The following is a 27,004-nucleotide window of genomic DNA, read 5'->3' as shown; positions in this document are numbered from 1 at the left end:
ATTTCTATACACATTGGTTGTTGATTTAACCCCTTAACATTCATCTCTGTGTATCAGTCATGTTTAGAAGGTTTTTTTTTTTTATTTTTAAATGAAAATAATCCTGTCCTGCTGTAAAATGGTTTAGATCCTACTCTATGTGAGTTTCTTTCTCTAGAATGTGTAGATTTCTCTTCATCATTCACTGCAGCTGAGCACACCAGCTCACCTACAAGTCCACTAAAACACTCTGAAACTACACAATTGCAAGTTGTAATATTGAAGTAAATCAGCCATCTATTGTAGAACTAGAAACTGATTCTGAAGAGCAGCTAGGATACAGAAAGACCAACCCTGTAAACTTCCATATGATTGTTACGTATAAAACCCTGAATCTGTGTTTTATACAGTCATCCGTACACTGCAGCTTCAAGGTGGAAACACTGAGTCATTGTGTCGACTGCCTATTTCTACACAATATGTCTTCCAGCATGCTAAAAAAAATGCAAGAAGGGGTTCTCAGAAAGCCAGTTGGAATGAAAAAATATAGGTATTTTACAAACTCAACAGTTGGGAACTGGGTCTAAGAGGAAGTAGAGCTAATGATGAAACACTAACATTCATAGTTTATCTTTATTCCAGTCTCAGTAATCAGTTGAGCTTTTTGCGACCTCATTGCCATCCTGCCTATCTGCTGCAAGCCAGTGATAGCTGCAGTGACCTGCTTCTGTGTAATTACAGGCTATAAAAGCAGATCAAAGTCGAATGGAGCAGTGTTGAGTTTGTGGCCATTAACCTCTACATACACTTTTGTCACATGATGCCTTCTGCTGCACCTTTTTCAAAAAAACGGTAAGAAGAATGACAGTGATACAAAACAAGAACGAAACTTTATTTAATTTGTTCCCCACTTGTGTTAAACAAGCTCATCACATCACATTCTTCATCAGATGGAGACAAGCTTCAAAGCAAGCAACTCAGAGGTGCAAAACAGAAAGGCACGAAACTGTCGGGGAGTGATCGGATGCGCCAAGTATCACATGAACGAAACTGTGTGACTAGAGAAACATGACTCATGGTCTTGCAGCGCTCCTTGTTACTGTGCCCTCACATGGGGGCTGTTGTAGTGTAATATTTTCTTATGTAGAGCAGATCAATGTACAAAGTTTGAGCCCAGTGACAAGTGTAGGCCTGAGGCTGCTGAGTGTGCTGAACGTTAAAAATATCAAAAGATTACAAGGGAACATTACAATGAATTAATCCTAATACTTACATGTAGTGTACATTTCAAGGAAATAAAAGTCCCTAATCTTCCTACTATGAGTGATACAAACATAAAAACCTAAAGTCACAATTAAAAAAACTAAACTAAATCTGGTCCCAATGCTGGTAAAGTGTCTTGATAAGTTATTGTCCCTTTCATCAAGCTACAATTAAGTGACTATATGTGCAACAGGCAGAGTTTCATTGAGCCATTATTAAACTTATGTTACATGAAGGTTAAAGAATTAATGAAAAAAAAGGGACTAATGGGGAGGAAATGAATGGTAGTGGCTCCGTTAGCTTGCTCTTACATTCACATCATCAAAAATCAATGTCATTCATTCTATACAAGAGAGTAATTTACACATATACTATTATACAGCACAGAAACCGAGAGCGAAAAAAGCCTCTCTGGGGCAGGAGGGAGGAGGTGGACGGCCACTCACAGCCAGAAATTTAATTTTTAAAACATGCAATCTATAATCAAAGGATGCAATATCGATCATAAATGTTTTGGTACTTGATTCAATCACTGGCATCAAAGCAAAACAAACCATAGGAAGAGTGGCTGTTGGGATAAATTTGAAACTGGATACAAGAAATAAGCTAAGGGTTCATTTGAGGGAGACGCTGCCTCACGGGAAACAGAACAAAGCATAAATCTGGAAAGCTTCTGATGCACTGACGGGCAGGGAAGGTGGGATTTATTTATTTTAAAGAGCTGTGAGGGTTGAGAAGGGACGAGAGGCAGAAGCAGCTGGGTTCGATTATACAGACTGGTAGCCGGTGCGACTCTTCCGCCGACCAATCAGGTAAGAGATAAGCACAAGGATGATTAGGAAGCTGAGCGCCACGCCCACAGCAATGGGCACCAAAAAGCTCAAATCAGAGTCCAGGAAGCATTCCTCAGCTGACAGAAAGAGACACACAGAGAGAGAGACGGCTGTTAGTGCTTCAGCTACTCAGAGAGGCAGTAGGGTTAGAAACAAAGGGTTAAAAACAGCAAGAGCAGCAAGAAGAAACCCACAAAAACTGGAATCAACAAGGTGAATGTAGTGTAGATTAGAGGAAAGGATTGTTAAATATGTCAGAAAAAACACTCAAGTGAGTTATTATATACGAACATTGATTTCATGCAGAATGTTCAAAGAAATTCTGGAAAATGAGCACAAATTGCTTTCTTGAGGAGTCAGATTAGAAGATGAATACTAATCTCATGCCTGAGTGAGAGGACAGTCAGCTTCACCCAAAAACTGGAAACATACAAGACAGATAGCTTACCTTCTGTCAGAATAAAGCTAACAGTGCTGCTGTAGTTCACCAAGAAGTTTTTCAGATCAAACAAATAGTTTAGGTGCATTAGGCTTTTCTGAAAATAGTAATAAAAAAAAAAACTCAAAAATTTTTAAAAATATGATCTGATTTTGATATAGTTCAAAAAGAACTTTAAAGTCTACCAACAGGACGTCGGCTTTAGTCACAGCACCAGGTTTAATATGAATCAAGTCCAGATTTATTGGACTTTTGTTACAGATTTTTTTCCCCAGTCTATATGCTAAGCTAACTAGCTTCGGCTTCATAATCACCACACAGACATGAGAATGGTATCATTTCTTTCATCTAACACTCAGCAAGAAAAAACAAACATTTCCCAAAATGTCTTACTATTCCTTGACAATTACAGTAAACACCACACAGAAACACAGATACAACACATACAGGTACTTCTTCCCCAGTGAGTCAAAAGCAGCACAGTAAACAGGCAGCGAGAAGTAAGCTCGAAATGAGGCAAAGTTAGTCAAACTGCTGGTAGCCAGATAACGCGGCTCTCCTTCTCCCGATGAAATAGGCCACCAGAACAATAACAACGAGAGCAAGCAGGGCAACTCCGACAGCTATGGGAACAAGGAAGCTCTCCGCATCAGACTGGCATTCCACAGCTAGAGTGAAGAGAGCAGAGAGGTGAATGTCTTATAGGCTTGAGAGGGGTTATTTAAAAAAACAAACATATGGTTAATGCAAGAACAGCTGAAAGAAAGAAGAGTCTGCTTTGGAAATCTCCAAAGGATTTAACGCATAAACAACAACACGGAACGGTTCTTCAAAAGGCATAAACATTTACTCAAGTGTCAAGAACAGCAACACATTTTTTTATTTCCATAGATCTTACAATACTAAAAAGCTCCACTTACACAATTTGAAATCCAACTTATTACAGCTAACAGCATGAGAGAATGCAGACTGAATCAGCAGTAATTTGTATCCATGTAACACACTTTAACTGAGATGGTCTTGCAGCACAGATTCCCTTTGCTGAACGCGTGTGTGCAATGCTCTCCACTAGCGGAGGGAAAATATGAAGTGAGCCCAATCACACCCAGTTACCAGAGGTATTAACAGGTACAAAACAGAAAGTTTGTTATGATGATAAAGCTGTTACATGATTTATTGAGAACAAGGGATATTTTTCCATGCGAAAATCTCTAATAAAACTCCCTACACTTGTGCTGCGAAACCATCTTCAAAATGAAGGCAACTGAGTTTGTACAAAGCTGAAATACACAAGGCAGCCACAATCACAAGCAAAAAATCAAAGCTCATATTTGATTAAGAGCAATTATTCATACACATGTACAATATCCTGCCGAACCAAATTTTACGAGCAACTTAAAAAAAGCAAACATTTGACATTGCAAAGAGCTGGAGTGATGCAAACAGTACACAGTGCTCTGCAGGAATTAAGCAACAATACATGGCTACTGCCATGTCACATTGGCTTTCTATCGTTACAAAAGTACACGTTCTGTGGCTTGCCTTCCCTGACCGCCTCGCTGCAGCCTGCTCTGACTCAACTTACTTTTAGCTTCTTTTTACGGAGGTACTACATGAAAACTAATATGTCTGCCAACAGTTTTGTTTATTTCAGATAATTTCACATATTTAAGTGTGCCAATCATCAGCAAACCCCAATCTGCTGACAGTTGTAGAAAACTGATTAAATCACGTGGTCCTGAAGAGGCGGATTCAGCAGAGATTTTACAGGAACAGTTTGACAAACTGGGAGCCGCACATACTTTTACTTTCTTGTTGAATGTGTGGATTAAACATTAACATGGGCATTAGTGAGCTTAGTGGCAAAGGTAGACTGAGTAGTTGTCTTTGAAAAGAGTCAGGCGAGCTGTGTGCCCTTGTTTTTCAGTCTTTGTGCTGAGCTAAGCTAACCAGCTCCTGGCTGTAGCTTTACATTTACAAGACTCCACAGAAACAGTCGTAACAATTTTCTCCTCAACTCTCCTCATAAAAGCAAAACCTTTCCCAATATGTCAAACTACTCTGGTTTTAAACTATCTGGGATATTTTCTTCTAAACTTGAGTTTCTTGTTTAGACATCTGAGGAAAACCAAGTTTTCAGGGGACGTTAAAGCCCCCCAGCTGCAGCTCAGGCCAAGCCCAGACCTTTACACAGGTAATTTAATGCGACAACAGTCTAAGCATAAGCAAAACATAGTGTCTTAGTGCATTTAAATGTAAATATCCTCATTTCAGAATGTGCTGAATGTGAACATCTACACAATAGTACTATCCCTTTTCTAAACCTAATGCCAAAATGTATTCTGTGAGAAAAACCAGCTGAAAGTTCTTTTCAGATTTATTCTGACTGTGCAAATGAAAAAGCATGAAACACACAGATGTAGTTAACAACGCCAACAGTGACTTCATCTTGTGCAGATTTGTCAGTTCACTGTAAATGAGCCACTGTTTGGGTCATTTCTTACATGTGGGCGTTAACCGCTCAACAGGTTAGAAAGTCTTTATCGAAGGAGGTTTGTTAAACAACACATATCTGATTTCACATATTTAATCTGATTGGAGCCACAGAACCAGGACTAAATTCCAATGTTTCTCCTGCTCTACAGGGGCAAACATGGGCTAAAGAGTGTTTCTTTTGACACTTTTCTAAATGGAGGAGACACTCATCCATGTCAATGAGTTTCTAGGGACAAAAAAAAAAAGAAAGCTTCTTGACCATCTTGCTTCGATTTTGTGCTGTGAAAATGATCATTCATGTGTCTTAATAATTATGGGGAATTAAAGTCAAACCATAAATGTGCTCAAAGATTAAGTTACAACAAAAGCAAACAATAAGGGAATGTCTGCTGAGCAAGTGCAGGATCCCACAGCAACAACACATGAAATCCTAACACATTGTGCAAAAAAATGTGTCAAAAATTTACGTTTAGGGGCTTTTGTAGATTTCAGTTGTGCTGTACATGACGTCACCTTTCATGTGACTGCAGTTACATACGTTTTAAAGATGTGGATCATGCACTTGCCCATTAACAAAAAAGCACAAAAAGGGAAAGACAGGACATCCAACAAAAAACAAACAAACAAAAAAACCACAAACACAGGGGGTAGACAAGTTTGGTCCTTGAGAAGAAACACCAGACCCTCCATCTTAACAAGGATTTTACTCTTCTTATTAAATATCATTAAAGACCTCCAAGACAATTCATGTCTCATAATGATCAATAACTTCAATGTCAAAAGACAGTAAAATCTAATTTTCTGAAAGCTGTCATTTTATAAAATTACATCTCATGTATTTCCATCAGAGGCTTTATTTTAGACGTTAACTCTTGGATTCTTTAGCAATTTGCCAATAAAGCATCTGCACATGAAGCCCAAGGACCAGGCTCGGGAACCCCATGATGTTTGAGGGTCGACTGCAAACTGGATTTAAAGGGTCTGATATCCGACATATGTCTTTCTTCGACCAATCACGTAAGCGATCACTACAATGAGAATCAAGCCAGCCAGAGCAGCGCCAACAATGATTGGGATTAAGATGCTGGTGTCATCCAATGAACATTCTTTTGCTGTAGATAAAAAGAGAGTCAGTCAACAGGTGGAACAGCAATTCTCTGATTTGTAACAAATCCTGAGACACAAGAGTGAAGCAGCAGGAAAGCAGTTCACATATTTTTTTTGCAATCTTGAAAACACCTGAGCTGTCCTACTGCGCCAAAATACAACATCCACTTCTCCCTACTTTAAAGTCACACGAGCACCTATTAATGAACATCTCTGGCAGGACAGTTGCTTTATTCACAATAAAAGAGATTCTGTATCTTGGATTAATATAAAGTGAACAAGTGGATGAACCAGATCTAATTTTCCAAATTTAAGTCTATTGTTTCCTATATTTTCCTGTAATTTCTGATTTTTTTTTCTTTTTTACTTCATACGTTCCCCTCTTCAGGGTTCTAAAATGCTTCAAATAATTTACAGGGCTTCATTCTTTAGGTGGACACAAGATAAAACAACAACACTACTTAGGATTAAGACTGGGCTGATTGTTGGTGTTACTGGGAACTGTAAAACTGCAGATTTAGTTGCCCAATGTGCCAAAAGCAGCAAAACAAAATCCAAGTGTCATTTTTATATGTGGTTTTCTAATTATTCTTATTATTTGTCTATTATTCTCAGCTCTCTAAAATATAAATGTACGTAACAGGATACCTTGGATTAAACCAAAAGTTACAATTTTGACACAATAAATAAATTGTTTAGAATGTTACATGATGAAGAAAAATGAAAGTATTTCAAAGTTGTCTTTTGGGGGGAAATCCACTGTATTAACTCTCTGGTCATCAGAAATCACTGGCTGTTATCTCTGACACTATTTTTTCCTTCAATTTTGCTCTTCTCGTTCGAATTTATAGGCGTTTCTGTTTTTCAAATTATACCCAAAACATTTGACTTCTTATGTGAAGCACTAGATTGCCTTATTGTTGAAAGGTGCTTCGCAAACATTGCCTAAAAACATTTTATGCTACAATTATCAAAAATAGTGGACTACAGCCATTATAAAAATAACCCCTTAACTGATGTACTGTAAGGAAAAATGTTGGAATGACACTCAGTTTTTTTTTTTATTGTGGTACAAACTACTTGCTTTAAACAACAAAAAATAATCTTCCTTAATTCAGCCTCTTCAGTCATCACAGCCTTTCACCTCAGACGCTGTTGATGCGAAGCAGCTGTAAGGTCTGATTTAAAAAAAAAAAAAAACACAAAGGAATGACCTACCTGTACTGAAAAGACCCTTCTTGACTCCAAAAGGCTGCACTTGTACATTGAAGGTGTAGAAGGTGACCAGGCTGGCGACGGTGAAGTTCTGCTCCTTGTTGCACATGTAGGAGCTGCCGAGTGTTGCCTCCCACTGACTCATGTTGGTGTTAACCTCAGAAAACGGCAAGCCTTGAAAGAAATGGATGTAAAAGCAGTTCAGCATTAGCTTTCTTTTCAGGGTTGTGCCGCCTGTGTACGTCTAGATAGGATTCTTTGAATTACCAGAGCTCGTCTTTCCGGTGACATTCAGAGCGTGTAGGTGGAATTTCTTTGTGTCCTGTAAAAACAAGTAAAGAAAGGAAGAAGAAAGGAACAGAAAATATGAAGCGATTTTTATTCAAACTCAACTTCGCAAAATCCCATCTAAGAAGCTCTTTTACTTTCCAATAGCTTAGACAGATTCAACATTGACAGGATATGAGCAGTTCTCGTCTCTTTTTTTAGGTGATGAGCGATACCGTCTATGTACACTTGACATTTTCTTGCTTCATATCTAATTCTGGGATGTTTTATAATGTTGGTATTCATACTGCGGATGATGATGAATGATAAAAATATATGTCCATATATTTGTGTTTAGGAGGAAAATGGACACATAAATAGTACTACAATTTGGTGAAAAGCTGATCTTTGCACATTTATCAAGGCAGTAAACAGCAACCTTCTGTACACACCTCTGTTTCATATCAACCTGAACCAGTGGTAAATCCTAACATCAAGCGCTGTGATTGAGCACATATGAAAACACATTTAGCAGAAGAAAATGTTTTGAACATTTAGTTTCTACCCTTCAGACTCTTAGCACTAGCAGTCAGAGTAGGAAATTAGCTTTTTAAAATGTGGACATCTACCAAAATCATTATTTTGTGTCTGCAATCTCCTATCCACTTTAACATTTTATCAGAACTTGGCTGGTGCTACTTCCACACTATGGAAGTAATGATACAAACAGGCCTAAACATGAACTACTACAGGATCATCGTCTCCTATAAATTCACAAGTCATATGGAATGAATCCATCACAGTTACTGTTTACTTTTCTGTGGAAACCACACAGTCATCTAACCTATCCAATGGGGACAATGGAGGGGTGCTTCAGCTGTTCTGATGAGGCTGTATGGTTAAAATCAGGCTGGGAACACTTTTAAAATTCCATAAATTAAAAAAACAAAACAAAAGATTGACTCTGTTTCCTATGTTACACCCCAAACCAAAGTCATGTTTGATGCAAAACAATAATTTGGTAATCAGTTGCACTCTGTTAAATCTGTAAAGTAAATATGTAATGAAAGCAAACAACTACTTAGCTTAGCATTAACACTGGCAAAACATGAAGGAATCAACTTGTCTGCCTCTGTCCAAAGGTAACAAAATCTGCACGTCAGCATGTTCAACCCACTGTAATTAACATACTGCTTTTGTTGTAAAAAAGTGCCATTTTACGGGTGGTTATGTGCCAGACTGTTTCTAGTCAGGAGCAAATTCCATCTCAGCTGAGACTCCACAGAGTTACTGCTTGGGGGTGAATCTGAAGCTAAGCTAAGGAGCTGGTGGTTATAATTTCAAATTTACAGACAGAGGGTGATCAAGCTTACTCTCAGCAAGAGAACAAACAAGAGCCTTTTAATACAACTTTTAAACTGAGAAAACGTCACGATTTCATAACACACAAGGACTTACGTTGGTGAAAGTGAACACGATGGTGACTGAGTTAGACACCAACGTAAGCTCACTGCTGTTGACTCCACATGATCCAGAGACATGGGTCCCATTGGGCTCAAAGTTCATCTCCTCGTGTTTCTAAGCCAGGAAATAGGGAAGTGAGCAAAAGTCAACAAGGGCTGTGGAAGATCATCAGTATGTTATCTGTAAAACAAATTTCACAACAGGACTAAAGCAATATAAGTCTGTGTTTATGAACGTACGTCTCCTTGCTTGACTCCAATTCGCAGGCCAAAGTAGGCCAACAGGCAGGCTGTGCTGTTCTCATCAGGCTTGAAGCTGTACTTTCCGGTGGTGGGTGGGGGCAGGGTGGGTGTCGGGGTGGTGGTGGTAGGAGGTGGGGCAGTGGAGGTGTTTGTGACGGGTGCTGCAGTAGTTGTAGAGGTTGTATGTGTAGTGGGGGCAACAGTAGTTGCGGGAATATCAGCTGCACAATGGGTTACTGTGTGAGGAGAAAGAGAGAGAAAAAAATCAATAGATATGTGATGGAAATATTGCAGCTAGAAGGAGACGTGTAAAGGCATCTGTACTTACAGTTCTCGCTCTTGCTGCCACCAGTGACAAAAGCCTGTATGAGCACGTTCCACAGTGTCATATTGACCAGATCAGCTTCGATCATGTCTTTACTGAGGCAGGAGTAGCAGGTGTCCACGTCTATGTTTGTCATTTGAGGCTTCACAGTCACAGTTTTAGTATCTAAAAGAAATCCAAAAATACATCAGCATCAGTAACAAGGCCTTTCATTGATTTGTACTTTTTATTTTTTTGCACTGTGAGGCGAAGAAGTTACCATTTGACACAGAATCAGGGAAAAGCTTTGAGTCGCTGAGATTGTAAGAAAAGGTGATGAGGGATGCCTGGTAACTTTTTTCATTCATGGTAAAGTTCACGCTCCAGGAGTTGCCTTCAAAGTCAAGCTTCAGCAGTGAGCTTGTGGTGTCACATACACTTTCATCACTTGCGGCGTTAGCAGGAAGTTCAAACACAGCCATTTGACTCTGAAAGAGAGCAGAGTGTCATCTCATTCAACGCTGTTATATGAGGTTGATGTTAAACTGTTTAAGAATGGCAGGAAAAAAATGGACTAAGTAGAATTTTTAACTCTTGGACAGGTACAATGACACTTAGAGTATAACTTAAAATCATGCAAAAAAAACATGTGCCACCAAGCAAGTTAGGGACAGTATACTTTAGTACTTTGTTCATTGTTCATTTAATATACATTTAAAAAAAATTCCAGCCGATGTCAAACTCTTAAAAATGAGTAAACATAACAATCAATCCCTGTTTTGCATCATCTGAAATACCTCCCCAGTAAACACAGCATTAACAATATATACACCAGGGTCTGTTGGAAGGCATTACAGTTAGAAAGAACTATAAATACAGGCTGTGGTATTGCTTTAAACTACATACATCTCTGTGAGTTCATTTTTGTTGCACAAAAACTCACAAGTTAAAACTCAGGACATAACTGCAGGATATGCTCCAGGAAAACACACTATCTGAAATGCTGAATAGCAAGAATCTCCTTGCTTTGTAGTGACTTCCTCACTTCCCTTTTCCATGATGACACATGTGTTTAGTGGCCTGATAAGAGCAGTGCTGCTTCCATTTATTACTAAAGCATTTCATAAGGACCCTACTACAGTAGGCTGATGTACTAAATATACAGTTTGTCTGAATAGAACATCTTGTGGTTAGTGTGACTAAGACCAGACACCCACCTTATTGCCAGCTACTTCATAGGAGACTGAGAAGTTGAGCATTAGATTGGCATAGAGGCATAACTTGTCATCCTTTGTGAAATTCACCTCAATGCCAGAAGACAGCTGGAAAACTGAAAAGAGAAAGGAAAAAAATATTGTATTTACTTAACAAATTAACAGAAATTTCTCCAGTCAATATTTAACATTTGTAAAAGTAAGTCATAACAAGTGGCTACAAGTAGATGAGCTATACTCGTTTATCTATTAGAGAAATCAAAGCGCTCTGCAGCTAATCCTTCCTGACACTGGGGGAAAGATGGGATATACCCCGAATAAGTGAACGGTAGGGCTGCCACGATTAGTTGACATAGTCTGCAACGTTTTTCTTCAGTATCACTGTAACTGTTGCATCATGAGGTCTTTGGCTCCAGTCAATGTCAGCTTCATTCAGTGCTACAGTTTAAGAAATGGCAGCAACAGCAAAGTTCACCTTGGTTAAATGTAAATGTTTCCAAAGACCCAAGGATTTGAGAGCATGGGAGTACTTCAAATGATCAAAAAACAAAAAAAGGTGGCTCGTCGATGGGGCAGAGTTTCGACGGTAGACCACAGCAGCACAGCACAATGCACATACACCAGATGAGTAACGCACAGGCGCTAATCAGCACGTAGGCACTTTACAAATGTTTGTTTCTCTCTGTGCTCACATATGCAGTGTGCTAATACAGCTGAATTCCCAATGAAGCCGTTCCCATTTACATTTTTTTTTCTGTTTCTGTTGTCAGATAATAGAAACACAGCTCATTAGGACTGCATGCTAGCCAGCAGTTGGACTGTTATTTTGGAACTGCACTACTGACTGAAGAAATAAGCCCCCTTTGATTTACTTTTATCATGCTGGAGCTTCCAGTTAAACTTACAGTTCTGCACCTAAAAATGTTGTTTATATTTCTTTCTGTGCTGCATTGTATCGATGACATGCAGTTTGTCAAAATAAAATGAACTTGCATGAAATGACCATTGTGCTTTTTGTGGAGGAAAATTACCTGTTTCGTTTAATCGCATAATCTGTAAAATAGTCAATAGAATAATTGACAGAAAAACAACCGATAGTGGCAGCCTGAGTCAAAAGCTAATCACAGGACTGACACACAAAGAGAGACAATCATTCACAGTCCTGTCCACAGCTGGCAGGTTCACCTCTTTCTGCGAGGTGGCAGTGCTAATCACTGCAAGCACAAAGCAGGACTTAATGATTTGAGTTAAAATACCTAATCTCAATTTTTCAGACTGACAGATGTTTATAAAGTCATGCTTCAGTTGAATATTCGCTGTGTAACAGATTAAAAACATGTGGTGGAGCATTACCACGAGATACAATTAAAAGCATGACTGTCACACAGTGAGGACTGCATGAAAACCATGTGTAAAACCATTGACAGACCTGCTTAAACCCTGCATCAGAAGCATACTTCAACATACAAAAGTCAGTTTTACCTGATACATGACAATATTCCACACATCTTCTACAAGGACGGAAACATCCTTGTTTACTTCTTACAAATGTACACTCTGTGTGTCTAAGCTTGACTTGAAAACACCAGATAAAATGAGAGCACATGATCAAAAAAACATTTTCAGTCATATCAGCAACAAAGTCTATGACCTCTTGACTGGCTCAGAGAAACTATACAGTTCAACAGAGAAGATAAGGTGCATCTATATAACCTATAGGTTTTTCAGAGTATGCTTTGTCATCAGGATACATAACCATAAACCTACAAAACAGAGAACATCTGAACACAGACACTGATAATTGTGACCCAGCTATAAAAACTGTTAGTTTTTTTTTTAACTGATAGACCAGAGTGAGACAGTGAATATTGTCACCTGACCCCATTTAGTCGACACTTAAGCAAAGGCTTTTTCTCACACAGATTTTCGTGCACATCCATCAAATGTTGCTAAAATAAGTATTATACGAGCACCTGAAAAAGTACACAATGTAAACATGGGAGATAAAGCCAGACTTTCATTCACAGTGGCAACATAGCTGAAATTCCTGATAAGCCGACAGAATTTGGTATCTTTGTGCACTAGAGATGAACTTTCAAGAAAAAATGCATTATTAGAAAACTAAAACCTAACCTGGGCGACAAAACCAGTTAATGGTAGCTTAATCACAGCACTGCAATTAATTAAACACAACTCCGACGTTGTCTTACTAACTGCTTATGAAGCTTTTCATTGCTCCTGTGGTTTGCACTTCGTCATCTCTGCAGGTGTTTGTGGCTCTGGAGTTGGATGGCTCTGATCTGTAGATACTGGTCCTACTAGTCGGTCTAGTTAGTATTTATGTTGTCTGTTTTTTCTCAGGTATCCTTTTCTCCCTACCCTTTAACCTCACCAACTGGTTGTGGCAGATGCCCGCCCTCCCTGAGCTTGGTTCTCCTGGAGCTCCTTTTTTTTAGTTTTTTATTGAAAGAGTCATTGTCTGCTCATCAGTAATCTGAAGATTTGTTGGTTTATTATTTAAACTCGTCAGATAATTTGTTAGGAATTTATAACACTTCAAAGTCTTAACCTCGTTTATTTTTATTTTTTTTAATTTGTCAGGTAAAATTACTTAGGTGGTAATTTTGTAGGGTGTTACCTTAATCTTACATATATTGTTAAAGTTGATATGTTAAGAATTCACAGTTGAATACTCCATTTAAACGCTTATTTGAAATGATGAGTGATGTTGTTAAAAGCCTTTCCATCCCGGGTACTTTCCATTCAGTAACCTGATCGTGCTAGTACTAATCACTGCAGGTGAGTTAGCTGGTTTGCTACAACACTGTAGCTTAGTGCTCTCGAGCTGTACTGTCACGTGCTAACTTACTGTAAACTGCAAATGAAGCTAATGCTAACTATTTGCGCCACTTAACACAATGCTAATACGTTTCATGTCGTGCCAAACGGGGTTGTCGGTGCTATTTTTACACTCCTAACCTTGGTGTGTTTCTGGCGCATGTTATGTAGCGCCAGGTACGGCTCAGACGGTCTTAGGTTTTATCATTTAACTCGATCTGCAGCTTCCAAAACAAGTGTTACCCAACCACAGACGCTATGTAGTCAACCAGGAAGCTAACAGCTAAGCTAACCAACTACCCCAACGTCTGCGGTGGAATTAACGTTATATCTGCTATTTGTCTTGACAGCTGTTTTCAAGGCGTAGTTCAGTTGTTGCACGTTACCATGAACACATAAATATGAGCTATTTAGAGAAAATGAGCTACATGCAACCGTTTGGCTGGGTTTCAGTTTTATGTTGACGTAGGTAACAATTAGCAACGACGCTACCACAGCACAACATCACGACTGAGCTGCTCCTTTAATGAGCAGCTGATAGAGGTTTCATTTGAAGGCCTGAGCAGCCAACTCGCCACTAGCAAGCACATTTATAGACACACAATTAAAGACAATTGACACCTAAGAAATATCCTGTCTTCTGTTTTCCTGAGCAGCATTTAGCCGGAGTCCAGAAGCACCAGGCCCCATAAGTTTAACCGCGTCACTTCGCGGACACGTACTGCGATTTTTTTTTCTGTTTTCACTTTATAAAAAACTGATTTGTAGATTAATTAACGTGGTTCGACGTACCTGCTCCAAAGGCGAGGAGTAAAACAAATGCAGCATGTCGGGACATCATCGCCTGGTCGTTTAGAGTCACCGGAGAGAGGAAGAAAACAGCCGACAGGGACGCTCAGTCAGTGGTGTTTGGATGAAGTCGAGCCTCCGCCGGCTGTACCAGGAAATGGGAGTCTTATGACAGAGACTGTTTCATGTGTCAAACCTGGAGGAGGTGGGGACTCCAGCCTGGTCTTATAGCTCACGCTGACTCAATTGTTGTGTGCATTTTTCAAACTTATAATAATATGTAGGTTTCATAACTTCTGCTAAAAATTCATATTAATGACGTCCCTTCATACAAATGCAAGAAACAGTTTTTGTTGTTGTTGTTTTTTGAAACACTGATTAAAAATGAAAACCCGATTGAAACAGTTGGTTTAATCTGAAGCAGTAAATCTAACAGACTCGTACAAACAAGGGCATGTCTAATCAATCATATGTTTCCTCCTGTGTTGAGGCATATTCCCTCCACTTTTGAGCAAGGCCTACAAGCCCCACAGTGAGACTTAAACAAAACGAAAGAAAAAAGTATGTGTGCATAATGACACCAGAAATGGACTTTCAATGCATTGTGCTTATTAGCATACCTTCTAAGGGTTAACAAAAACCTAACAAGCAGTTTACTGTCAGATGGGATCATTTAAAATGTCACTTTTGTGATGTATGTACAAAAACGTACAAAGAAAAAAAAAAAAAGGAAAAACTTAAATGCATATACTTGTACAACTGAACTGTCTTAGCAGCTTGAATATGCCCTGTAACAAAACAAGTGCTCTTTTTTTTTTTTCTTTTTGGCACAACCTCTGTTTTGAACATTTTGTGTGTTCATGGTCACAGCTTTATCATGTGGCTACATGGCCTCAAAAAAACAAAACTGGAAAACTTTGCTGAAGGGTTACATTTGACACAAATATTCCCAAATCGCCAGCCCCCTACTTTGTATGTTATCCCCACAGTCCCACATTTGACACTGACTAAAGAAAACAAGCATCAGTTTAATTTTTTTTGATCCTTTTTCTGTCCAACATGTGGTACATTTAGAGCATTGTTAGGTGTGTCAGCATTTGCTTGGGATACTGAATGAACAAAAAGAAAAGAAACAGTGACTTGATAACAAAGAGCATATTGATTCAAACTATGGACAAAGAAGAATCTAAGTTTGAAAATAAATATTTTTCCTCTCCATTAAAAAAAAAAAAAAAAAAAAGAGCAAACTGAACATTATCTGTGTGTCGTCTTTGTCCCAGCTCTCTCAGAGGCACTGAGAAATATGGACAATATTCTCTTTTCAATGGGCATGCAGTCCACAGGATCACAAGACCCCTGACAAAAACCCTGTGGAGCAGTAGCCATTCACTTGTCGGTCGCTGGGTTGAAGATGATAATGGTTAACATCCACTGGAGCAAAAGATTTATAGACCGATCACTCAGAACAGCTTTCATCCTAACGGGACCATCTGCGTCTCTTTTTCGTTCTCTAAGCCACATAGTTGTACTGGTTGGAGTTTTCCTTGTCACGCTCCATATAGTCCCTGTCAATAAGAGACTCTATCCTCTTCTTCAAGTCAGCAGGCTGAAAGGGAGGAGGGCAGAGAGGAGGCATGAGTTAACACACGAAGCACAAGCCATGAAAAGCTGATTCATGTTAATCGTTCCGCTTCCCCAGAGCCATTTATTACATAAAAGTCCCTTTTATATAAGCCAATTTTGAACTTTTCTCTCTAAACTTAACTTTCTGACAGTACTCCCAGACAAATTATTTCACTAATTTATCTAGTAGTGAGAAAGGTGATCCTGAAAAATAAAACAGCCTCTGAACTTGTTGATCAAAAGTAGTATTACTATAACAATTACAAAACATTTCAGCCCATTGTTTGTACTTTAAAAGCCCTCATGGTGTAGAGATGGGTTTACATCTAGGCACATCTTTACATTCCATCTGGTCTTGCCACAAAATAGATTTCAGCAGAAAATGTGTCATATTTTATCATAAATTCTTTAGATAATTTACCCACTGGATCCTGAAGTCTTTATCAGCTTGACCTATTTTAAACCTCATCACCATGCTGCTATTAAGCTTTGAAATCTTGCTACTTTTTGCCAATGAATGAGTGCCACCAAATGGGAATCAGTCGATGGTGTGCCAGTGGGAATGTAGATGTTCTGGAATTAATAATTCCACACAAGATAAAATCACATATTGAAATAACAGTAAAGCCTTTTACAAAATACAGCATCCATTATATTGTGAAAAAGACTCAGAACCAGACCGAATGTACCCATGTGCAAACTTAAGACGCGCAGTGCTACCGGTAGCTGTCAATTGTTGTAAATTAATTTTAGTCTAGATTTTCCTTTCAGTTACATTTGGTACTCTGCACTTCTTTAAAGCTTTTTTTTTAAGCAAATGCTCAAAAATGCACACGATTAAATCAAATCCCTCAAAGGCGTATATGATTAAACATCTAGTAATTAAACTAAAACTCCAGAGGAAAAAAAAATCAAAACCTTGCCTCCTTCATCAGAAAAGATTTTCTCAGTAGAGCAAAATTGATTCATCTTGTGGGCTGATTATCATCCAGCTTAGTGCACAATGGCAATGCTGTATACATTAGCTGATGAGTAACAAGAAATAACAGCACAAAAATTTCAAAGATATGTCAATGCACATTTAGAAAGCCTCTCTAGTTCATAGTTTATCCGCCACAGACCACTACTGTGATCAACGTGATTTAAGGGATTCATATCTGAGCACTGCCACATAAATAACTACAGGATTTTAAGTCTTAAATCTATATTGGTCTCTAAAATCAGGTATCTGGCAGATTTTGATTCTCAAATGCAATGGCTTTAACAAAAATAATCCCTGCAAAAGTCCTATTAATGTTTCCACTCCTGTATCCCTGCACAGGATTTAGCAAATACAGAATAAAAGGATGTATAGGTCCTAACACATACAAAAATGTTGAGAGTAAAATGGTAAAATGGAATTTATGGCAGTAGCCATGTAATTTCTCTACAAATCAATGCTACATTTCTCATAAATATATCTCAAAGATTGAGAGTTGTGGAGAATCCTGGTGGCCGAGGCGATTATGACACAGGCCATAAAACCCAACATCTTTGGCTTGAGCCCAGTCGGCGCTTTTGTTGCTCATCATCCCTCATCTCTCCTTTCATTTCCTGTCACCTCCCTAATGCTGCTGTATAATAAAAAGGACAGAGAAAGGCTCAGAGTCATGCTTATCACCTTGACAGGGAACTTGAGCTGGTTGTACACCTCAGACATCAAGAGATTATGGCTCAGAGTCTTCCTCATCTTCATGATCCGCACAATCGCAGCATCGATCTGGTACTGACGATCCTGAAAGACCCTTTCAGTGGTGCTGGCTTGTTCTTCCACCTGAGGTGAAAAAGACACAAGTTAGAATAATTCAGCAATGGTAATTAAATTAGGGAAACTTCTGTAGGGAAACAGTTGTACCGTTTCTTTCATCTGGATCTGGTTTATTTTGATCCTGAAGAGTTTGTGTTTGAAGTCATCATTGCAGGAAAACTTGTCTCCATCCTCCACATCTTTGCTTTTTGGGGTTTTGGTGAGGACACGTGCTTTTCCACACGCAAGTGACTGCAGCGTCCGCCTCAGTTCACTGTCCTCTGTAAACCACAAGGCACATAAAAAGGGTTTAAAATCAGTGGTGCTGAATAAAGATGTTGCTATTTCTTCATGAAAAATCAATGTACTGCCAAACAAACTTTGATGTGATAATACAAACCTATTCCTGTTGCCAGTTTGATCTCCTCCAGGGTGAACTCCTCACCTTCATTGAACATCAGCAATACAAGTGTTTGGAAAAGCGATACCTGTAGCTCCTTCTTACCCTTTTGCAAGGAAAGTAAAGGCAACAATTAACATTAGGCTTTAGTCACTGAGTGGCCAAAACACACTGATTATTCATAGAAAAGAGTTATAAACCTCTTTGAATTCAGCTTTCAAAACACAATGCCCTAGTGTTGATTGCCACTGCAGCTTCCTGCCACTGTGTTTGCCCAGGTAGAAGGTCTTGAAGATCTCTTGCAGTCGCACCATCTGGTCAAAGATAATAGAAGCGTTACAAAGCAACTCCCAGTATTTTTATAGCATGGCAGGTCATAAAAAACAGCATGTTCCAAAAATCCCAATATTTGCTCAGCACTAACCTCAGGAGGCAGATGCACTTCCATCGGGACATAGGTTGGCCAGTAGCCCATGGTTAGGATGTTCACCGTCAGCTCAATGTTGCCGGGAATGTTTTGGCACTGCATATACTACAGAAATACAAAGAAAGAAGTCTTTTGCACCTGTCACCACATTATCAATTTCTTACTGTCAGGAAAGTGAATCTGTTAGTGGGTATTGGAGCTGAAAACAGCACTGCAACAAGATGGGAAGTGTGAATTATGGTGCCCAGTCTGAATAATAAATGCATGAGTTTGAAAAGCAAGATTGAATTGGTCTGTATTTATATAAATAGGCATTTACAATTTTAGAAACTTTTCACACTTAAGCTGCTCTTTTTTCAAAACAATCTATGAAAAATGTGCAGGCCAGTGCCGCCAGTTGTCAGATCACATCTCACTGCGGTGTTATTAGAAAGTTAGGCAGAGGTAACTGCAGTTCATTTGATTGGATGAGGATTACTGTAGCTTTTATGTTATTGCTGTCACTTCAAGTACATGATTTTTGTGTGTGTGAGCATTTGTGTTGGTTTTAGCATTTGCTGTTATATAATTCTATCATAATTTTTATGTATATAATATGTTTTACATGTCTAATGTTTAAGTCTGTGCGTTTCAACTGTCATCAAGACAGGTGCCCCTGCTAGGACAGTCAATGTAGGTCGACATTTAATTCTGAGAATCAAGCTTTTCTGTAAGCTGACCCTGCATGTTTTTGCTGAAGCTTCTCTGAATTAATGAAAGAGAAGCATTTTTTCCATGTTGTGCTGTTATCGGTTTAACACAACCTTTTACATAAACTCACTGTCAAATTAACCAGCTATAAAATGTAATATGAATATTCTTGCCGATTTAAACAAATGTTGTCTTTACCTGTTTGAACTGCACCATGATGTCTTTAGAAAGTTCCATGTCCTTGAACATCCCCTCTAGTTTGCTGGTGAACGCTGCTCCACATTCTGAGGAAAAAAAGGTCAACGTGCATTCAGTGTCAATGTCAGGATTCCCTTTTTGTCATTTCTTTTATATTGTGTGTGTTAACAAGTGGTGCTCTGATGGATTAGACTGACCGTGTTTCAGCTTTGACAACATGGATTTTTCAGCATCCACTGAGGCGCTTTTTCCAACCAGCAACCTCTTGGCCAGATCCTTTTTGTAAAAGGCTTCAAAAACATCTTTTCCTACAATGACAACACAATACTACAATAAGGACAGCTGCAAAAAGGGGAAACATTCTTAACTGAACCAGTGTACTTGTAAATATTACCATAGATGAATCTAAAGATAATCATGATCTTATCCAGCATCTTCTCCAGTTCTTCATCTGTCGCTTCTTTGTTTCCTGCCCTTAGCTTTGAATCAACGTGTTTTGCTGTGAACAAACGTACATTTACATTATTTGCTCTTATACTGAGAGTGTGAAAGCTATGAACGAGGAAAATGCTTAGTTACTGACCTATGAGCTCTGCGGGTTTGTTTGGCCGTTTGTTGATGAATGTTTCGAAAGCCTCCTTCATGGCATTAACAAATTTCTCATTCTTCATGAAGCACACATCAATGATGTGGTCCACCTTATCTTTGAAGTCCAGCAACTCTTGCACCATTGTTTTGTCTTTTTCTGGATTGATTACAATTGTGCTTCCAAAAGCCTGGATGTTGATTTTCAAGACATTGGAAAACAATAGAGAACACTGTTAAAATATCCCAAGACCAATGATGTGAAACAACCCTTGTGAGCTCAGCGTCTACATTATCATGAATCGGTGTTGATGCTGTCATACCTTTATGTACTCTATCCAGTGCTGCAGGAGCACCTGAACACCCCCTCGCACTCGACTGAAGAGCTGATAGAGAAGAGACAGATCCTGAATTCTGTTTTCATCCAGCAGATGAGTCAGCCCTGCAAGTGTCAAACAGACATGGGTCACTTTCAAGACACAGCTTGTGATGTAGAAAGGAAATATATCCTGGTCATTTGCTTACTGCTGCAATGCTGTTTACAAATGTAAAGTATATACTGTAATGTACCTTTTTGCAGAGTTGCAGTGAGATGTTCACCCAGCAACTGCTTCTCCACTGTGGCAATGAGGGGTTTTCTGAGAGGAGGAAGAAAGCTCAGGTTACACATTAATCTCTGTCAGTGTTATGTTGCAACCTGAATGCTACAGATCAACACTCACTGTGTGCTCTGGTCTAGATATGTGATTACTCTGTCGGCCTCCTCCTCTAGGCGTTTGTTGACATGATGCAGATATTCTGGTACCTAAAAACAAAACAAAACAAAAAAATGGAGTGAACATTTACAGTTGCACCAAGTTGTGACAAATTGACTTCACTAGACTGTGTACAGATACTTGATCTCAGCACCTTCCCAAATGTTTTACATGTGTCCTACATGTGTCTACTTTCTACCATACAGCTGAATACAATCCTTTTAACCCATGAAGGTTTATTTAATAGAGCACTTTTTGAATCATAGATTTTTTTTTAAAAAAAGGCATGATGTCATGATGAAAATAAAATTCAAAGGGAAAGATGTTTGTAAAGCAATGTTTGCGTGTATGATTGCCAATCTAAATCTGAAAAAAAGATTTAATGAATAATACTGACTCAACCGTCTTGTACTTTTTAGGTTGAATTAGTCTCTCTGACATGAGATAATGTGATGTAGTTTTTAAATATTAGCAAAAGACATATAATAAGATAAGATGAGCAGGGAAATGTTGATTATACAGTCTCTTCATGCAGGGTTTAACTGACAGAGCAGTGACAAGCTTTGCTATATTTTCAGAAATCCCTTAAACTCCTGTGTCTCAAAAAAATATAACTGCTGTATTTTACTTAAATATTTGCAAACAGAAAACTGAAGTTTTTTTTTTTTACAGCCTTAAGGGAACCAAGAAAGTCTGAGCTGTCACCTCTTGGATTAAAACCAGAGAAAATAAAGATCACAGTGAAAAATGTGTTCAATCCACTGCTTCAGGACATAAACAGAGCTGCCAGTCGCAGAGTGAATCTTTTATATTCTTGTTACTTTAATCAAGCAAAAATGGTTTTCAAGCTGAGATGAAAGAAAACCTTCACGCAACACACATTTATCGTACCAGACGTGCATTCTGATCCTCTGAAGTTATAAAGCGTGGATTCATGTGTGAATTTCGCTCTTTTATGATGGATTTGTAGTTGTGGTTAAATCTTTGTGTGGTTGGTTTCTATATGTGACTTTAACATCAGGACAAAATACTGAGTCCTTTCTGTTTCATTTTGTGGTATAACAAAACAAAACTTGACACCTTGTACAGTAGAACTTGACTGAAAATATCATATGCAGCTGAATGTAACGACTATTCTCAATGTTGATCACACTACTTACCATATTCTTGTTTTATAAAGTAATTGTTTAGTCTATAGAAGTCAGAAAATGAACATTATAACTTCTCAATCTGAAGATGAACCGACCAGAATGCTTGTTTTAGATAAGAAGATATTCAGTACACAACAAAAACAAAGCTTCAAATCCTCACATCTCAGAAGCTAAATTCTGAAAATGATAGGGAGTCCTTCTTGAAATACTTCTTAGATTATCAAAATAGATGGCAATTTTCTGTTGCTCACCTAACTGTCTAACTAATCACTTTAGTCCTAATCATGAGGCAGAATCCCATTTAGTCAGCTAATCTCTTAAATAAGAAAAATACACATCAATAAGCAGAATGTTGAAACCAGAGTGTCATAAATCACCTCTCTCTCTTGCATCAGCCGCTGTCCTTCTGCAGCGTACAGTCGATTAGTTTCCTCCAAAAAGCGCTGCTCAAAGGAGTCTTGATAAATCTGTCAGGGACAGAGGGAACACAGGTTTCATTAAAGCCATTTGTCAATAGGAAACTGACAGTTACGCACATCAATGTGCAGGTGATAATCTAAACAACACTGCTGCTAAAGCCACAAATTTCTTGTAGTAAAAGGACAATACAAATGTGCCAAGGCTTCAAAAACATATGTCCAGGTCCATCATCTAATGTCTGGATCATTATCGAGCCACCGATGAACCGGCTTGTTACCTGCAGGTCAGAGAGCATGCTCAGCAGGCTCCTCAGCAGACTGCGGTCTATCGCCTCTCCGTTTCGCTCCCTCTCAATGAGCAGCAGAATCCCGTCGATGGTTTTACTCTGGACTTTCAGATCACTGATGATGTAGAACCTAAACAGCTCCAGCCCCATGTCCCTGCAGAGCACAGCAGCTTGTTCAGCACCCGCTTCAAACAGGAATCAGCATCACGCTTTTGTAAAACTGTGACATCCCCGATAACTCACCAGATTGATGGCAGCATTGAATTTTGTAAAACATAGGTGCGGTCCAAAAACAAAAATATACTCCTAATCATGATCTGCAAAGCAAGGGCACACATTCACATTAGAAAAGAGCATAAATGACAGTTAGTCTTTAGTTGTATTTTGAGACTGAAGTCACAGCTTTTTTTATTTTCTGTAATATTTCAGCAAACTCTGATCTCAAACTGGGGCTGAAACTTCAGTTTTGTTCTGTGTTACAAACTGGGAGCATGGAGTCTGAAACATGCAACAACAGACCAATACAGGTCTGTTGAATGAAACTTCTTGCATATGTCTTGCAAGTGTTTGTCTGATATGGCACACTGCTGGAGATGCCCTCAGCTTATTCAAATTCTACATTAAAATGTCCTCCTTTCTCTCTATGATTGGCAGTATAACCTACATAGGAGAGATGATGTCCAAAATGGAATTGTACCTGACAATAAACACCACGTATTTCACTCTGTAGTGTAATTGATGATGTACATCTTCTGTCTACCTTCTTATTTGTACCATAGTTCTTCTGTTTGTCTAGTCGGTTGGATGGTTGCTAACTGGTTGTTTTGTCAAAATCCAACATGGTGATGTTTGTGTTATGTACCAAGCAAGGGGAATCTAAAGTGTGACACTGCTTAGCTACATCATTGGAGTTATAACAATTATCACAGGCGATATTGAGGTTATAAAACATACCATTTGTCTGCAGTGATCTTGCCAGCACTTGTCAATTTTCTTCAGGAAAAGCACACTGTCCAGGGCATCCGTAAGAACCAAGTTAAGTCAACATTGAACTTCCAAGAGTTTTAGTGAACATGGTTATAAAGCATGATCCACTCTAAATAATTGCTAAGATTTCGGAACTGAAACTGTGAAGGATATTCTCTGAATTGATCAATTTGTGCCTTGATGTGGTCTTCACACACGGCCCTCAGCTGTTTGTAAAGCTTGGCAGATATCTTATGAGAGCAGAGGTTTTCAACAGCCTGAGGGGGACAGAAGAAAGAAATGTCATAAACATGATAACAACAGAGTGGCTGCCTGCAGACTATACATGCAGTGAGGTTTCCTCTGAGAGCTCAGCAGGTGTGATGTGATACCTGGTAGAGCTCCTCTAGATTGTACTTGATTGAAGTGCTGTTCTGTATGGCCTCCACTGCCTCCTTCAGCTTCTGCCAGGTCTCCTGTGTGTAATTCTCAGGCAACTTCGGCTTTTCTGTGAGCAAAACAAAACACAACAAGCTTTGACAACACTGTGAACTACAGCAGGACAGTGGACCTCAGTGGACCAATATGCAGAGTCACCAGGGGTCACTGATAACAGCGCAACAGCTATTTCAAAGCAAGCGTTTGCTTCTATTTAAAGCATAGTCGGGTGAAATTAACATCAAATCAAATATCTTGTTACATAATTGCGTTACTACACATTATCAACTGAGATGTGTCTTTTCTCTGCTTTAAATCTTATAACCACACTACATGATTAATAGCATCTCAAGCAGACTCTGCGATAGCAAATTTAACCATCTTGATCCCACTGTCACCGAAATAAATACCACAAGTTTCTTTTATGTAGCATGATGTCAAGCCTAAACTGAGGGAACCTTTCTGACATTAGAATCTCTCACTCCCCCTGCAGATTTTAAAGCATTAACTCAATAACTGTTTCTATTTAGTTTTTGATTATTTAGCTGCTTGTCTATTTGTTAATCTCAATAAACTACACGATTTAAATCACATATACTTCAAACCATTATCACAATCTGGATATTTTCCAGTATTGCAAAAGCACATATGTAATAATCCTAATTCATTTTCTTTACACCTGTTCCGATTCTTTTTATACTGTGTGTCAGACAACTTTTGCGGCTAATTTCGTAAACTAATTTGAAGCAATGTGGTTTTTTAACAGTCCGATAAAAACTACAAAACAAGAGCCAGGTTAAGTCGCTGTTATTGTTGTAGCACATTTAAATCAACAGCTGTTGCACTAAAGTGCTTTCCAATAGAACAATAAACCTGGCATTACAAGTGAATAGAACAAGTTCAAATGCTGAGGTTAACACCCTGCAGTGTTATTATGATGTGAATTAACCAGATCAAGTTGAATATTAAGGATTAAATGCCAACACAAAGTACATACAAAACAAATGTACCTACTATAATAAATATTAAGGCTCAGACCCTACGGCATTAATAAATACGGAGTTTAACTGAACTGATTTAAGTGTTTAGGCTGAGGCCCTACAGTATTATTAGTTCAGAGATTAAACTGACAAACTCATTCAATAGCTTCAATAGCAACTGCTTATTCAGTATTTTAGAATGACTTTACTGTTTTAGGTAAATAACTAATCACTTCTAATTTTGTGATTTAATTTCTACCAGATTGACACATTATTTATACCAACAGTCAAGGGGATGCAGAGTTTTGACAAGTTGTACTTCTTTTACTTATCTACACTATTGATTAGTTAGTAAAGTGTAACACAGCCTCTAGGATCAATCAAAGACTACTGAAAACAAGATCTATTCTCAGCTAAACGTGCTGTCCATCACTGTAATAGCAGGGGCTTGTTAACAGTGGAGTGTTTTTTTTTTTGTTTTTTTTTAAAGAAGCTTGGATCACATCATCCACCAGTGTCTCCGGTACCTCTGAAGTTCTTGATGACTAGTTTCTTGGCAGCACCGGGTTTACTGTTGGAGAAGGTGCCGGAGCCTGCGGTTTTGGTCAGTCCGTTTGCATGGTGCCCCACGCCGCCGGTCAGGAACATGGCTTTGCTTTTGTTATTGGAGCACGAAGCAGCAGCAGCGGCAGCAGCAGCCTCCTCAGCCATCTTCACATCCAGTCCAATGAAATCCACTGAATCCTCGAACCTCAACTTCTTCTGAATGTGCAGCGGAGTGGGAGAGCAGGAGGAGGAGGAAGAAGAAGAAGAAGAGGAGGAATTCAGGGTCTTGGGAGGCGAGGAGGAGATCGTGTCACTGGTGTCTTCCCTCTCGGAGCCGTTTATTTTCCTCTTCTTGGGAGATGTGATGTTACCGCTGTCGTTTTTGACATCAGTAGCCGCGGGTCTAGCCTCCTGGGTTGGCGGTGGTGGGGGATTAGGGGAAGATAAACCTGTTGGAAACATGAAAAAACGGGAATACTAATTCTTAACAGCCAGTCTTCTGATCCGAAACTTCCAGGCTCGCCGGGGGGAAGAGCTCAGTGTCCGAGAGCGTTTATCTGCCGGCACACGGAGAGGTTTTACCCAAGTCCTGAACGCAGTATAAAGCAGACAATAAATTGCAAACTACACAGCTCCACTTGAACCTAGCCTTGTCTCTTTCTTGTTATTGCTGGCAGAAGAAGAAAGATGGTTGGCTATTGCTTCCTCTTTTTGCCTCGCTTGTCTAACCGCGTCGTAAAGTCGTTTTGTGAGCGTGGAGGAGCGGAGCGGCCGTTAAAGACGATTATTTACAGAAGAAATGTAGCTAAAGGCGCGAACGGGCTCACATGATAGTAAAAACTCCGTGGACAAACACGGGGAAAAATTCGCTCATAAAAAGCTAGTCGGTGACCCCACCGGAAGTACTTTGTACAAAAGTACTTTTTGCACAAGCGTGTTTTCTTTTTTTACCCCGACGACAGCCGCTGTAACGCTTTTGACCACCAGACGGCACTATGGCAGCAGTGCTGTAGCTGCTTGGGCCACAAGATGGCGCCACCCACTCAGGGGTTAACTTCACTGTTGTGGTACAAAAAGCATTCACTGAACCACTGGAAGCTTTTTTGAATGGTGGTCAGTATAGTTTAGCTTTTTGACAAGAATTTACAAACATCTGTAGTAAAACACTTGGTGAGACCAAAAATATTTTTAAAAAATACGTTGACGTTAAAATCAGGCTTTTCAAACAGTAAAATGTTATCCCTATTGATCACCTCTATTATATTACTTTAACACATGATCGGAATGTCAGCTTAATAGATCC

At 39.0% G+C, this 27,004-nt stretch overlaps 2 protein-coding genes across 2 annotated transcripts; both read right to left on the bottom strand.

Annotated features, from left to right (window-relative positions):
- Positions 1-3,369: 3,369 nt before the first annotated feature.
- lamp2 (lysosomal-associated membrane protein 2) lies at positions 3,370-14,611 on the bottom strand. Its single transcript, XM_008275894.1, has 9 exons — positions 14,454-14,611; positions 10,827-10,939; positions 9,890-10,097; positions 9,634-9,795; positions 9,303-9,541; positions 9,058-9,177; positions 7,600-7,654; positions 7,336-7,506; positions 3,370-6,122 (listed from the first exon to the last, which is right to left on the bottom strand). Exons 1-9 carry the CDS (start codon positions 14,500-14,502, stop codon positions 5,983-5,985), a joined length of 1,257 nt encoding a protein of 418 aa, XP_008274116.1. The 5' UTR covers positions 14,503-14,611; the 3' UTR covers positions 3,370-5,982.
- A 230-nt stretch (positions 14,612-14,841) lies between these two features.
- cul4b (cullin 4B) lies at positions 14,842-26,590 on the bottom strand. Its single transcript, XM_008275882.1, has 20 exons — positions 25,683-26,590; positions 24,130-24,245; positions 23,912-24,015; positions 23,726-23,795; positions 23,015-23,088; positions 22,763-22,925; positions 22,443-22,532; positions 20,882-20,964; positions 20,730-20,797; positions 20,483-20,601; positions 20,158-20,350; positions 19,969-20,073; positions 19,772-19,882; positions 19,575-19,660; positions 18,684-18,791; positions 18,460-18,573; positions 18,260-18,365; positions 17,968-18,140; positions 17,734-17,886; positions 14,842-16,056 (listed from the first exon to the last, which is right to left on the bottom strand). The coding sequence occupies exons 1-20, from the start codon at positions 26,161-26,163 to the stop codon at positions 15,961-15,963; spliced, it is 2,613 nt and encodes an 870-aa protein (XP_008274104.1). The 5' UTR covers positions 26,164-26,590; the 3' UTR covers positions 14,842-15,960.
- Positions 26,591-27,004: the final 414 nt, after the last annotated feature.

This window comes from Stegastes partitus, unplaced genomic scaffold (genome assembly GCF_000690725.1).
Source record: "Stegastes partitus isolate 25-593 unplaced genomic scaffold, Stegastes_partitus-1.0.2 Scaffold2, whole genome shotgun sequence".
Taxonomy (NCBI): domain Eukaryota; kingdom Metazoa; phylum Chordata; class Actinopteri; family Pomacentridae; genus Stegastes; species Stegastes partitus.
This window is presented reverse-complemented; position numbering and strand designations above follow the sequence as displayed.